The sequence below is a fragment of the Alosa pseudoharengus genome, unplaced genomic scaffold (assembly GCF_046254945.1).
Source record: "Alosa pseudoharengus isolate Yale_2024_CS ecotype anadromous, Long Island Sound unplaced genomic scaffold, YU_APseudo_1.1 YU_APseudo_1.1_scf_18, whole genome shotgun sequence".
Classification (NCBI taxonomy): domain Eukaryota; kingdom Metazoa; phylum Chordata; class Actinopteri; order Clupeiformes; family Clupeidae; genus Alosa; species Alosa pseudoharengus.
Genome location: NW_027468650.1, coordinates 28693806 through 28709637, shown reverse-complemented (window position 1 = coordinate 28709637; position 15832 = coordinate 28693806). Strand labels below are relative to the sequence as shown.

The window sequence follows — 15832 nt, the reverse complement described above, 5'->3', positions numbered from 1 at the left end:
TTGAGTGGGCTGCCAGCTAATCCCTTTTGATGATTAATGTGAAATTGTCTGCTTCTTCTTTCTTGTGACAATTTGAGCCCATAATAAGAAAAGGCTGTTCAGACAGTGGTTGATTCAAGCATGGGCATATGGCTCTGATGTGGCTCTGAGCTGGCCCAGGGCTGGCACGGGCTCTCTGGGCTGCTGCCCTATAAGTCATCCCTGCGTGTGAGGAATGACCGGCATCTAGATGAGATTTCAGAATGAATCAATGGTCTGTTCATGAGAGACTTAATCGATTCCCTCACCCCTCATAGAGGCTGAGGGGGAAAGAAGGGATAAGTGTAGGAATGGAGGAATAGAAAGATGGAGGGATGGAGAGAGAGAAGGGAGAGAGGGAGGTGCCTTCCCCCATCACTCTCAGTGACAACATTCAATCATCCACTCAGACCCTTTCTGTTTTTGAGGAGGGCAATCTAGGATGGGCCAATATAATAAGGAAGGAAATAAGTATGGATATAATTAATTATCTTAATACCGGCGTTATCATAATCGTACATTCTATATTACATAATTGTATTTCATTATCAGTGTTTTAGGATAAAAACGTCTACTAAACACATAAACTTAAAGAGGTTTGACAAATTATGATGCTTGGAAATGAGCCATTTTAGGGACATGCACTGCTTACTAATTAAATGACTAGTTGATACTGCCCAAGAGTTTCACTGTGTAACATGTGTAACTGTCTATGTGGAAAATAATTAATTTGCACTTAAACATAAGTCATAAAATACCAGAATGTAAAGGAGAGAATGCTTACAGACAGACAAACCCCACTGGAAATACCGTATGACATCCGTGGTGGAGGTATTGAAACATTTGAAAGGGATATTCAATTCCAGTCCGTTTCTAAAATGGAGTAATATGGACTGGTTTAGTAATAGTATTACTATAAGTGGCCAACATCACCTCAAGATTTAACTGAGAAGTAAATAGAGAATATAATGAGAAGCATTTACATTCTGATAGGGACATTCAGTCCCCATCAGAAACCCTATACTATCTCAGCAGTATACATCAGATCTGCATACATTAAGCAGTGTTTCCCAACATGGTGGTCTTCAAGGACATTGGGAAGTGTGTGTGTGTGTGTGTGTGGGGGGGGGGGTTGCTGCACGTGTGTGGGAGATAACAAGCTGTTCATAATTGGATGCCTGACATATAGAACATACATCTGTGCTCATCACTTGCCAGAGAATGGAAAACACACACACACACACACACACATATGTGCACTTGTGCACAGCAATATGCACGTACACACAAACAGAGAGAGAGAGACAGAGAGAGAGAAAGAGAGAATGAGAGAGAGATAGAGAGAGAGGGAAAAGAGCAAGAATAGAGAGATATGGGAGGGGAGCAGAGAGAACAAGACAGAAAGAAAAGAGAAAAAGAGGAGAGAAGAGGGTTGTTGCAAACAGGCGGGGAACATGCTTGTATTAGGGGGAAGGGTGTGTGTGTGTGTGTGTGTGTGTGTGTGTGTTTATTGTCTGCCCCAGTACCTGCGAGATGTTCCAGTCATCACTGTGTCTGACATGTTTGACACCAAAACCTATTATCAGGTGCAAGACAGCTGGCCCACCGTCACAGACCCACACACCCCATCACAAACATGCACATACACATTTACATACACAGTACGATGACAAGAACAGCCCTAACTGTTATAACATGCTGCAGTCTTCAGGTCACTTCATGAAATGGAGAATGGAGGGTGATTGGCATTTAGCTGCTGAAAACAACCCTCTATCATACACCCATGTTCCCTCCCTCTCTTTTTTCTATCACTGTATCAATTTATCTCTCCTCTTGTTTTCGCTCTCTCTCTTTCTGTCTTATCCTTCTCTTCTCTCATTCCCTTTTCCTTTCTCATCACTCTCTATCAATCCATCTCTCTCTTATTTCCCTTTATCTCTGTCAGTCTTTCTCTCTCATTCTTCCTTCTCACCACCCCCCGACCCAATCTATTTCTCGTACGTTTAAATTCACACACACATTTGCTTAATCAACATGACCATTTAGGTACAATCATGACCATTTAGGTGCAATCTTCGCAAAAGACAAAGAACAATAGAACTACACACTAATGTGGGATGTCACAGTGATCACCATCATGCTGTGGGATCCACGACTGGATCTTCCCTTTCCTCACTATCCTCCTCTTTTTCTCTCCCTCTTCCCTTTCCTCACTATCCTCCTCTTTTTCTATCCATCTTCCCTTTTCTCACTATCCTCCTCTTTTTCTCTCCCTCTTCCCTTTCCTCACTATCCTCCTCTTTTTCTCTCCCTCTTCCCTTTCCTCACTATCCTCCTCTTTTTCTATCCCTCTTCCCTTTTCTCACTATCCTCCTCTTTTTCTCTCCCTCTTCCCTTTCCTCACTATCCTCCTCTTTTTCTCTCCCTCTTCCTTTTCCTCACCATCCTCCTCTTTTTCTATCCCTCTTCCCTTTCCTCACTATCATCGTCTTTTATATCCCTCTTCCCTTTCCTCACTATCCTCCTTTTTCTCTCCCTCTTTCCATTTGTCTCACCATCTTCTCCCCATCTATCGCCTCCATGCAACATCTGCCAGAGCACGCAGATGATCTCTCTCTCTCACACACACACACACACACACTCTCTCTCTCTCTCTCTCTCTCTCTCTCACACACACACACACAAACACACACACACACACACACACTCTTGTTGCCTGTGGTGAAGCTCTCTGTTCTTACTGGGTTGCCATGGGGAGGGGGTAAGCCAGAGCAGCATGTGTGTGTGTGTGTGTGTGTGTGTGTGTGTGTGTGTGTGTGTGTGTGTGTGTGTGTGTGTGTGTGTGAGAGAGAGAGAGAGAGACTGTGTGAAGGCCTGCTGGGCTTCCGGGGGCGAGATCGTTAAACTCCAAAGGACAAAGTGATTAGAGGCACCTGGGCTTTTTGTCTTTCCCCGCCTCATTGTGCTCAGCATCGACTGGGGGAGCGGTCTTTTACCTTCACTCGACCCTCACATTATTCTACATGTGTGTGTGTGTGTGTGTGTGTGTGTGTTGAGTATTTGTGTGTTTACATGTATACGTGTTAGTGTGTTGTGGAGTGTGGGGTGTGTGGGTGTGGGTGTGTGTGCATGTCTGTGTGTGTGTGTGTACTGTATGTATATGTGTGTTACAACAGCAGACAGCACACAAAACATAACACAGACACAGAATGTTCAAAGTTGTGCACGAAAGAACACAACAGGCCGTCAATGTGCCATTATCAGCTGTCATGCTTGTAATGTCGTAGCTGTTCATGTTCCGTTTGACCATTCTGAGCTCAAAAGAACAGTGAACAGTGGTTTCACGTCAAGTCATGGTGGCTCAGAGCTTTTGTCTTGTTCCATGCTTCTGGTTAAGAGTAAATGTGTGAGTTCTTTGTGCTGTGGAAACCAGCAATAGTCTGCTGGTGGGGCGACCAAAAGAGCTTCAAGTTCAACTTTATATGCTTGCCATCTAGTGGCAAGCCCGCTATTTAGCAAAGATAGACTATTTATTTAACTATATAGACATCCTCTGTCTTGAGACTACTGGGATCAGATATTAGTGTTTTCAGTGGCTCACCTGATAGAGCAAAGTGCTATCAACTCTAGATAAGAGGCTGAAATACTAAATGTATGTGTAAGTGTATGTGTATGTGTCCAATTGATCCACACTAATATACTGTATATGTAAATATTTACAGTATTTACTCTTGGGACAAAATGTAATAAATACATGTGTGTGTGTGTGTGTGTGTGTGTGTGTGTGTGTGTGTGTGTGTGTGTGTGTGTGCGCGTGTGTGTGTGCGTTTATCTTTATTACATTTAGGGATGTAACGATTACCGGTATAATGGTAAACCGCGATAAAAATGTTGACGATAATAATTACCGTTTTCATTTCAAACATCATGATTATCACGGTTGATTACCACGGTGTGGAAACTGTGTGTTTAATCCTTCCCAGCTTCATCCGAGCCTGCTTTTGACATACAGTAGGCCTGGTACAATGGAACAAAACTGGTACTCTACTGATTCTGTTGTCTAATTGATGGATTTAACTGTGGCACAAAGCCAATTAAACATGACCAAGGAAAAAGTGAATTGGACAACACACAATGCCATGGTAACATTATGCTATGAATTAAGAATGCTCAGCTCAGCCAGGTTTGTTTGTGCAGTCAGGATGTAGGCCTGCACCAGAATAAAGGAATCTTTTTACCCTCCCTCCCTCAGCACCCCCTCTATAAGCCCAGGTGAAAATGAGTTCCAGCGTCCCTGGTTAAATGATGCACTTTTGATAAGGTTTTGCCTATATTTTGTAATATAGTAAATGCTGTCACACCATTTAATACTATTTTAGCTTGTGTAGGCTTATTAGTGCTTTCTGAACATATTGAACACACTTAAAAGTACCGCAATAATACAGGAAACCGTGATAATTTTGGTCACTATAACCGTGAGGTTAAATTTTCATACCGTTACATAATATATATAATATATAGGGCTGTCAAAATAACTGATTAATTTCGATTAATTAATTTGAGAAAAATAACTGATTAAAAAAATTAGTGCAGATTAATCGATTCCGACCTTTGTGACCTTTGTGACCTTTGACCCCGAGCCGTTCTAGTCAGTAAAAATTAGACTGTAAAATGAAGGAGAGAGAAGAAAACGTGCTGACTGGATCATTGATTGGAACATTTACTTTTAAAAAACGGCCTGATGGTGTTGATAAAAAATAAAGTGTTGAAAATAAAGTCCTCTGCAATGTCTGCAGCAAGGATTTGCATATCACCGGAGTTCATCAACTCTGTAGTCGCACATCAATGCAAAGAAATAAGTGTTGACATTGAGGGGAGTGTTCATTTATTTTCATTGTGTCCCCTAGGTTATATCTGTGGCCTGAAATGCCTTGTATGTGAAAAAAAACTTCTTCCCTAAGCACTTTTGAATTTATTTCCTCAGCATATTAGGTCATATCATAGATTATTATGGCAATTATTTGAACAGTGAAAATAATAATAAAAGAGTCTTTGAACTTTAATGTCACTAATGCTGATTATTCAATGATTCATTTGAATTTAAATATTTAAAATACTTTCACAGCAAAAATTATATATGCGATTAATTTAGATTAATTAATCACAGAGTATGTAATTAATTAGATTATTTTTTTTAATCGATTGACATCCCTAATAATATATATATATATATATATATATATACACAAACCGTATACTACATCTATATTCAGGCAATACAGATACAATGTGTATAGCCATCAACAACAACTACTGTTTTATGAGTCATTAGGGCTTTCCCTTCCTTGGCAGCTGATTATGGTGATGCTCAGGGCAAGCACAGAGCCAGATCCGTGCCACACACGTTCATGAGTTTAAAACCATCTGGGGTTATGGGTTCTCAACAGTGATTCACAGAGCTGGCAACTGCAAATGAAAACATATTTCCAAATGCAAATGAAGTCATTTGCTTGAAAGCAGGGAAATGTGTTTAGTCACTGTCTGCTGGCACATAAAAGCCTGCGGAATCAAGTGGTTATCGCTCAAGCAAGTCAAGCCAATGTGTCAAACATGATGACTCAGAATACACTTTCAACATCCCAACAACACTCACTCACTACAGTTCACCAGCACAGACCGCCTTATCGTCCCATCTCTACAGATGTGCTATCAAGAGTAATTAGGGAGACATGATCATACTGCACCACCCAACACCCATATTACAACCTGCTTTAAACACACACATTGTATGTTTCCACTGAGCTGAATGATGCACACACAGCATGAGATCATGGCTGTGTTTACTGAATGTCACAGACTGCTGTTAAGTCAGGATGAAGGAAATGAAGGCTTAATAGAGGAGTGAGAAAAAGCTAATTGAAACTTTTACCAACCTGTACCGATGTCAGTAGGTGATGCACATAAGAGTTGCAGCCGCATGTGTTTGTGTGTGTGTGTGTGTGTGTGTGTGTGTGTGTGTGTGTGTGTGTGGGTGTGTGTGTGTGTGGCACTGTGTGACTTTATTATTCAAGTGGCTTCTGGGCACGGAGTGTCTAGTTAGCTGTACTTAATTTAAGTATGAGATCTCAATTGTATAAATCTCACCATCTCGCTAACTATCAAAATATCCAACCCCCTATAGTTATGTGCAGCAGATGTGTGGGGCCAGCGTTCATGAGTTTTTAAAAGGCTGACATCATCACACTAACAGTCAACAAGGACCTCATTACTGTGAAACTTCAGCTAAATAGTCCATAAACACTTGCAAAACTAAACAATCAGCACAAAATGCATGTCAAGCGTGCCACACATTCTGCTTAGTGCAGGTTTTGCCCGTTGTATTTAAGGGGCTTGAGCCGGCGAGCGTGCCACCCCGCGAGACATAAAGATGATTTATCGCGGCTCGCACCGCTCGGAGCGTCTGCCAAAAGAAGGGCAGAGAGGGGGTGCCGGGCGGAAACAAAACAAAGTAGCCATCACAGCAGCGGGGGCTAGCCCTTGTTCCCCACACAGCGGTCCTGTCTAATCCATCCCACCACTGTCATACTGTGAAACACCCAGTGGGAGCCTGAGAGGAGAGCAGACTGGATATTCATCAGACAACACTACTCTCCTCCAGGTTCTTCTTACTCTTTTTCTTACCCGATTCCAAGTTGTAGCCTTGAAGTATTGTCCTGGAAGTTGTGCTGATGTAGGCATATAATGCCATGCAAGTGTGACGCTAAGGAGAACAGTGGGTTATGAACACTGCAGTGTGACTGGAAGAGCAAAGTGCTAACGACGGTATGATTGTCAAGGTGCTAATACAGTCACAAAACAGACCAAAAACCTTGCATCTACTGTTAATCTGTTAGTCACTTTTTAGATGTACTGTAGGCATCTGATGAGTGAGTGAGTGAGTGAGTTTAGTGAGAGAGTGAGAAAGTAAGTGAGTGAGTGAGTGAGTGAGAAAGTAAGTGAGTGAGTGAGTGAGTGAGTGAATGAATGAATGAATGAATGAATGAATGAATGAATGAAAGCAGGGTGGCTTAACTCACTCATCCTGGCACCTTATGCCAGTATGCTGCAAGCCCTGTGGTAACCGTCCTGAGTTTGACTGTCTGCCAATCTAGCATCAGCACTGACAGAGATGCAGAGAGTCTGCTGGCCAAGTTGCCCATAAAGACCTATAGGGGCCCCTTTGGCAAACAACATATGTATACATACATAAATACAGCCAAAATGACAAACCAGTCCACTCTCCATGGATTGATTGCCAGAGGAAAGTAGAGGGCAAAAAACTTTTCCTGACAGAAATAAAATCCATAGTTCATAGAGTTTATGGAGTTCTGTCTCTTACTTGGTTGTATAACTCTTCAAAAAGTATTATATATATAATTCTCAAGATTTGCTGCGAGATTTGAACAAACTCACACAAATTGGGTAGAGATGTAAGTTAATAGAGCTTCATAGTTAAATAGTCACCGTTTCAAGAGAATGCCACAGCCAAAGACAGATAGTGGTACAGTACATGAAAGCTGGAATCAAAGCACGTCAGAACAGCCGATTCCTGAAGAAAGCCCTGCAAGGATTACATAAATCACGTCAAGATCAAAGCCAGACTGGAATCCGATCACTGCCCGTTTGTAAGGATGTCTCTCCAGCACGATCACATTTGCATCGGGGTGTGATATGGTAAACACACACATCACGCTACACCGCACCCCACCCCACCTCTCTTCTCCTGGCTGAGGGTAAGCAGGGCAAAATGACTTCATTTCTCATTGTTGGGGTGGAGAAAAAGGGAAAGTCGTGTTCCCTACACTGTAAGATGTGGCACAGATGCCCTCAGAATCCATCCCAGAGAGTCGGCTTCAAAGACAACGCCGTACGGGATAGCCATTTCCATATCATCAATATGTATTGATGCCCCTGCCTTCCATCTCTCTTGCTGACAAACATGCTGACAGTATATCCTCTCTATGAGCTACACGCAGTTTCTACGGCAATCCTGCAATGGAGTCCTCCCTTGTCATCACCTACATTTTACAACCTGAACACCGACATCCCCCTCCAAAAAAAAAACAAGAGCATGAAGTAAGTAGTAGAAAAGAGTGGCTTCCTGCATCTGTGAGAGGTGATGTTATTTCCTTGCGATGGTCTAGAGAGAATGGGTAACCCAGAGGCTGTATACATTACCATTTTGATAGAGCTGACGATGATGATGATGATGATGATGATAGTGATGATGATGTGGGGGGTACCAGTGGTGATGATGATTATGATGATGCTAGTGGTCCACTAATGATGATTGTCCTCCCCTAGCCAATACAATGGCAAACCTATCAGTGGACACAGGGGAACCAACCTCTCTCTCCCTCTTCTCTCACACACACTCTATCTCTCTCTGTTTTTACAGTCTTTCTCTCCATCTCTCTACTCCACCCTCTCTCTCTCTCTCTCTGGAGGCAGACTGAGATGAGGCGAAGGCAGGGCAGCACTTTAGACATCATCAGCCCCCCACCCCCCTTGCCTAAAGAGATTCTCCAGCGCAGCATCCACACGTCTCAATGATGGTGCCACGGCGTCTGAGCCGCTCGGCTGTGTACAAGCCTCCGCAGCCTCCTCTCTCACACCATCACAGTGAGGGCGGACTCCCAGTTCTCGCTGTTGAACGTTGAGCGCTTGGTTCAAGTCTGTATTTGTTGACCTGGGGAGGTGAGGCAGAAGTGAACTCCAAAGGAATGGAAATTTCATTTTAAGGCCAACTTCATCTTTTCTTTCTCTCTCTCTCTCTCTCTGTCTCTCTCTGTGGCATCTCACTCGCTCACGGCTCAAAGCTGACCTTGGGGACGGACAAATGCATGTGTGACCCAACACACAAAAACATCAGGGCGCTCCTCCGCTACGCCCAAGGTGACCAGAGCACGCTGGGCCATTTCAGCAGGCCATTTTGAATGGTGGCCATTTATGTGCACACCAAGGATAACTGCAATATTTGTCTCCATCAGGGCTATGTAAGAGTGCACTCACCTCCCTCTACAGAAAGGATATTACCCTTAAGAATATCCCAGCCAATTTATGTAACCGAACAGGCTGTGTAGTTGAAAGACTCACAAGAGCGCACAAAGGTGGATCGTGCATGCCAGTATTATTAAGTACTGTAAATCTTCTACGCCCACTATAGAATAGTGGTTTCTGTAAAAACTGATCTGAAGAGTGTATTTAAAGGCCATGACTGCAGCCACCTGTTCATCCCTCATCTGATCCATTTGCCAACAAGTAATAAGGCCTTCAGAGACTCCATGTCTTGGACAATGATCCATTTAGAAGTCCCTGATTGCTCATTATCATAGCATTAAGAACCATTGATTAGTACAGATTGTAGCTGGCAGATACTGTAGGCACCCCCATACTGTCAGTGCTTTATTAATGGATATCAGAGAGATGTTCATATATGGCTACTGAAATAATGGTAGGACTTCATGTTGAGATGGTAAAAATGTGCTGCTTGACATGTATAATTTCCCCTAAAACGAACATTTTATCAGGCTAAAGATCACCGTCACCTTTAGGTTAGTCCACATAAGGGGCGAATGCAGGTGTACGGAGGGGAGGATGGGGGGAAGGGGGTGGCACAGGAGAAGAGTCCAGGCCAGGGGCGTCGCCAGCCGATTTTACCGGGGCTTCAGCCCGGGGTATATTGAGCTCAGCCCGGGTGGCCAAAAAAATGTTATTTAACTTTTTTATTTCGTTGTGCATTCTATCCCTTGTAGCCTGTTAGAACAAGGAATCCCGAACACTAAACTCTGACAAGGAGAAGCAGAACAGGCGGGGCGGGGCTGGGCTGGGGGTGGCTGGAGAGCGGCAGAGGGTCGCTTCGCGGTCTGGTCTGAGATCAGTGGATCTGTGCTCTCAACTAACGTTACTGCTGTCAACTCACTGGGTGGTGCAGCGTCATAAGTTGCAGTACGTTGAGAAAGCAGACTTGACATGGCTAGCAAAAAACAATTGAAACTGTTTGGCTTTTTCAAACGAAAGGCAAAGGGTAAGAATTCATGTTTGCAAACTGAAATATAAGCTTAGTCCTGTCCGACCAACTCCATAAAGGCCAGCTTTTAGTGTTGTTTATCTATCCTATCGCTAAATTTAGCCAGAAGGGCTAAATGCTTTCCCCCCATTGTTGAACATTTGTACTGATGTTCTGAGGAGCAGACGAGGATGTTACACTCTCTAACACTATAGCAACAAAATTGCAGTTTTGATAAACAGTAGGCCTGCAATGTAGGATTTTTTTTCATAAGGGAGATGTTTTAACAGACAAACTATAAACCATTAAATATCTAGAGGGGGCTGAGACAGCTTTCATTCACCCTGTAATGAGCCATTTAACCATTCTTTGTGATTACAAAGCTGATGACATAAACATAAAACAGCATTAAAAAAACAAGTTTCATGGGAATGAACATGTTCCATGGGAATGTGTTTAAATGTCCACTGAAATGTATGCAAATGCCCTATGCATAAGCAAAGCATTTGTAATTAGAGCTGAACATTGCAACCTCAAAAGTTCTTTGTATCCTGCAATGTAGTAGTATGTTTTTGTTGGTTTGCCACACACTGATCTGATTCCATGATTTTGTAGAGGGTAGCTGTTCTCTCTCTCTCTCTTTCTCTCTCTCTCTCTCTCTGTGTGTGTGCAATCCCATTTTAACATCAAACATTTTACTGTCTTTTTGGTAGATCTCTGGCATAGATCAAACAACAAAAGAGCAGTCAGGTGATGGAGAGAGAAGAGAGATCAACAGAAGGAGGTGCAGAACATTTGCTTAATGATACATTACCTGCAACCTCACACTTAAACGTGTATGTACCTAATTCAATAATAAATAATAACACCTTTTATGTACTGTATATATATATATATATATATATATAAAAAATCCTCAGCTAATCTTTACATTTATATCCGGTCCAGCCGGGCTAAGCCTAGGTTGTCCTGAAAGTCTAGAAACGCCCCTGGTCCAGGCCTTTCTGTTGTGTTTGCTGGGGCATTCTGCAGCTCTGGAATGCAGTAGTATTAATCACACCCAGAGAGGGAGCCAGGGCCGGGCTAGCACAGCGCAGCGCTCTCCACAGCAGTGCTGGATCAGCTGTCTGCGTTTTTTAATGCCTTGGTTATTAAAGCCAGTGCCTGCCGACATTTTAAAACTCCCTAATATATTTATAAAAGAGCACCGAGAGAGACAGAGAGAGAGAGAGAGAGAGAGAGAGAGAGAGAGAGACAGAAAGAGAGAGACAGAGACAGAGAGAGAGAGAGAGGGTAAGCGAACCATTGGGACTGAGCTTTGAAAAAAACTAAATCTGTGTGAGAAATTGGAGACACAGAAGATGTGAAATGCATCTCTGAAAGGTGCTGACATAAGGCTTCGTATCCATTGATCATGTAATCTCTATTTCCAGGCACCGTGGAGTCAGAGTGGTTTTGTGTGCTACATGATGTGATTAAGGTCCAGTCAAACAGAGCCACTCAGAAATGGATAAATCTCAATCTTCATGGCTTCATAGTTCCATAGCTGCCCCTTCTTAATTCACATTCCAGCACTGTTCAGTTCTATGAGTAATTGGTACAACTTTATTTGGATGGTCCATAATGGGCAATCAATAACATATTAGGAGTCCTAATATTCAACTAATATTCAACTTAGCCTTGAGTGATTTGAGCTGTCAAGTCCCTATCCCTAACATCACTATCAAAAGTCAGTTTGTACTCAGTCAATGGAGAGCTCAATTTGACCATTCTCAGAGTATCTAGATTGTAGATTATAATTGCAGGGCCATCAAAGTTAACTGAGACTGAATATCATTTCTTCTCACTTTGTGAGGCGTACAGGTCTTGCTTTCGAGGCCGAGCTCTTATCATTAGCCTATGTCCTTGGTGAGACCCTCCCCTCAATAATCTGGGCCATCCGAAATTTCACCAGGCTCTATTCTGGACACAACTAGGGCACTGACATACCAAGCCATGAAGTGCACCGTTTGTCTTCGCTTCACCTCCCTTAAGACATTAATTTGAATATCCCAAATTCAGCAAGACTGCTCCTTTCATCAGCCCTTCTTTTTATGTCTCAATCAGCCCTGAACTGGGGACTGTAGGTCCTAAGCCATGCTATTTACTGCACTTACTTTACTGAGCTCTTTGACAAGGCCTGTGCAAAAACATAATCCCACTACTTAAAAACATAACCTAAATACTATTATAATTGCCTTATGTATTCTTGGCCTATTACTTTAATGTTTCATCCAGCAGCTTGGGCTGCTACTTCACTTAATTCACCAACAGTATGTTGTCTATTTCATTTTTTCCTAAAAACAACTGCACACACTTCTCTGAAATGTAGCTGTACAAAAGTTCAAGTAACACTTCACATTTACTTGCAGGCATATTGCCATATTTCATCATAGAGACCTGCAGAAGGTCACAGGAAAGCTACATGAAAAGCTATGTATGCCCAATAAGTACTGGGGAGAGCTAGCAATCTGCTGTACAAGTATGACCAGATGTGGATATTAATGAGAATATCACATTTCAACATTATCAGCATACTAAATACAAAATCATTGGGAAAGACATGGTTCAAGATATGATTAATATCATATCCCGTAAGTTCTAGTCATACAATGGGACATGGTGACAAATGGGTATACATTATAAGCTCTTTGAAATCGTCCAGGATTGGTCATTGCATGCACACAGGACTGTCCTCATGAACTCATATTGCCTTTAATCTTGTCCTCTGCTGCTATAGCAGCCTGACACTCGTATTAAAATGACAAATGTGTCCAGATACCCTCAGTGACCTGCAAGCCACCTCACATCACACAATGACACAACGACACACAGCACTACACCAAGCTCTACAGCATCTCCCTTGCTCTGTGTGCAAAAAACAAAGGTAGTATTTCTTTCCCCGTGTGGCACTCCGCCCGTGTCTTTTTCGTCGACTTGATAAAAGAGAGTGTGACAGGAAGATAAGGCCTTAATGTACCTGCTCTTTGACTGAGGCCAAGATGGCGGAGGTGGTCTCTTTCTCAGAGCCGTCGCCGTTGGAGGCGGACAGAACGGGGTTCGGTGGGGCGGGCTTTTCAGCGTTGGATGGCTGCTCGGGAACTGGCATTACTCCTGCAACCACAGTAAACCAGGGCAAATGCTGTCACAACAACAACTGTTACAATAACTATTACAAAAATAACAAAAACAACGAACAACTGTGACAACTACGAGCTGACAGGCATTACTCCTGAAGCCAACATCAACAGTAACAACACCAACCACAAACACAACAGTTACACCACAACCACAACCACAGAAACAACACAACCACAGCAAGAACAATAACCACAATAAAACAGGCTGACAGCTTTTACTTGTTTAAGGTTAGTACATGGCACAACCCCTAACCACCATTCAAATCATTCAGAACAATCCTTACAAATAATGACCTACTGGCTATGACATTATTCCATAAGTGGACCTATGATGTAAATTAAGGGACTAGAATGCTGATAGCAGTGGGCAACTTGGCACAGAGAGTGAACATCCCTGTTGTCCTCCATTCTTCTTGTTTCATGTCATTAAGTTGGTCTGTGGTCGCGACAATCTCACCAAATATAAAATCCCCCCGCAAGATATAAAATGCTAGAGAAGAATTTTACACTGTAGCAATTCTGCCGCTATACTCTCAGACCCTCTCTTCTCTCCATATGCGCGTATATGAGCGAAAAATTAACCTGAGGGGAAATCAAGACAAATACTGCCTTCGGACTATCTGTATTGATTACAAACAAACTCCAAGTAATAACCAGGCCATTACTTTTCCCCTGACTGGGGCAAGTTACACAGATAATGACAAATGGCGCCAGAGAGGAAGTCTTAGGCTACTCCGTCACGCTCATTGGCTGGGTTGGCAAATCACAACCCCTTACAGGCCCCATTAATAAGCAGTACCTGCCGTGAGTTTTGGAGCCACAGAGATATTTCCAACCCCAAACCCAATAATGTCTGCTTAGACGCTCATTCTCAGCTTGTTTATCTACTGTGGCTCAATCATGCTTTCTCAGGTTAGCCGGCCCGGTTGCAAAAGCCATGAAAAAGTGACTGGTTGTTTACTGTTGCCCGAAAAAAGCAAACAGATAGAAAGGACTTGTTTGCTGTGTCCACTTCCGGGTCAGCTCAGAATGAGGCATTGTGGGCTTAAGGGAACTAAGGGCTTTATCCTGGCTGAGGTAACCTCAACCCTGCCCCAGCATCCACGGACAGACAGGAAATCATAATTGTGTTCGGTTGTTGACCGGCGACATGACAAATTGCAGAATCAGGCACAGAGCTGAGATCGAGGGGTCATCTAGCTGACAGACTCATCTTCGCTGTCAGACCCTTGTCCGATGGCCTTCGCTTGCGACGTGAACTGCCGGCATGGGAACAGCTCACTGAGCACACTCCAGTCATTTCATTATGGGATGGATACCACAAGCCCTCGGCATCCACATCATCACAAGAGGCTGGCTGGGTGCCAACAAACCACAGGAGAAGCTGCTCCAAATGCAAAAGACTGAACGGATAAATAGGCTGATCATGACGAAAGAGATAATGAATGAATGAATGAATGGATGGATAGATGGGTGGATGGAAGGATAAAAGGATGAATGACTAAAATTCTGTCATAAATATTTTTTGCTGATTAAAACTAGATAGTTATGAGATGCCTGACAGCACTCCTTACAGCCTCCTAATAGCATCACTTGCTCCAATAACGGGCATAAGCCTTCATGTTCTCCTATTCAGGTGATCTGACATCTAAATCAGCAACAGCACCAATCTGTCTGGAGTTGGACACCTGAGGGGAGAGTTAACCTGGGCTTGACGTGTCTCTGAAATGCTGCATATGGTGTTAAAATGACCACGGCTGATTTCACGTGAAACCGGCCGTGAACAATCTCTCTCCTCCCTCAGCCCACAAAAATCTAAACTTGACTTTAATGTGAGCGCATAAACCCGCAACAGCTGATGACACTTCACTTTGTGTCCTCTGTATTCACAGAAGGTCGGTAACACAATCATGTGGTACAAAAAAAAACAAGCTGATAATTGTTGTGAATGACAAAATATGTCACTCAATCTCTCAGCTATACAAGACGAATGAATACTTTTCTCCCCTGAAGGTGTCAATATGTCAATCACAAGGCCTCTGCACTCTGTCGTTGTTTTTGGTGAGAAAAGAGCCGCATCCCTGTGGGCTCTCTCCACACAAAGGGTGAGTCAACCACCAGTGTTGTCCTTGGAAACTACCGATTGAAGTCAAGAGAACCCATCAGAGTGTGCATCCTCCAACAACAATACAGGACAACATGACTGACACCCTAGTCACTAAGTGTGCAGCACTACAAAAAGGGGAAGAGGAGAAAAACACACAACAGCCACAACATATTGTATATTAAAGAATATATGCCCTATGCAGGTCTGGTTATTCCTTCGCTGTTTCTGGGTTTTCGCCTGATTTGGGCTCGCATTTTTCACGACATAGCTCCCCCTGCAGCTTCGGTAGCAAGTGACTGCTCCGCTAAACCCCCACTAGCTAGCGAGCTAGCCATCAATAAACCAAGCTAAACACATAGGGCTCACAATGAAACGGTCGAGCAAACACATTGTTCAAGAGACTATCAAATCACATTACAAGTTCACCCAAGGGTAGGCTACTTACAATTTCAACAGCAACAAAGCCAAGTCGGAGTCCGT

The 15832-nt window shown here is 43.1% G+C and overlaps 1 protein-coding gene across 1 annotated transcript in view; it reads right to left on the bottom strand.

The window, feature by feature from the left end:
* The window catches only part of ctnnd2a (catenin (cadherin-associated protein), delta 2a), a 302396-nt gene that overhangs the window by 261317 nt on the left and 25247 nt on the right, over positions 1-15832 (bottom strand). Inside the window, exon 2 of the mRNA XM_076290816.1 lies at positions 13086-13219. Coding sequence (XP_076146931.1) covers positions 13086-13214 — 129 coding nt within the window. The 5' untranslated portion in view covers positions 13215-13219. The remainder of the gene's footprint in view (positions 1-13085; positions 13220-15832) is intronic.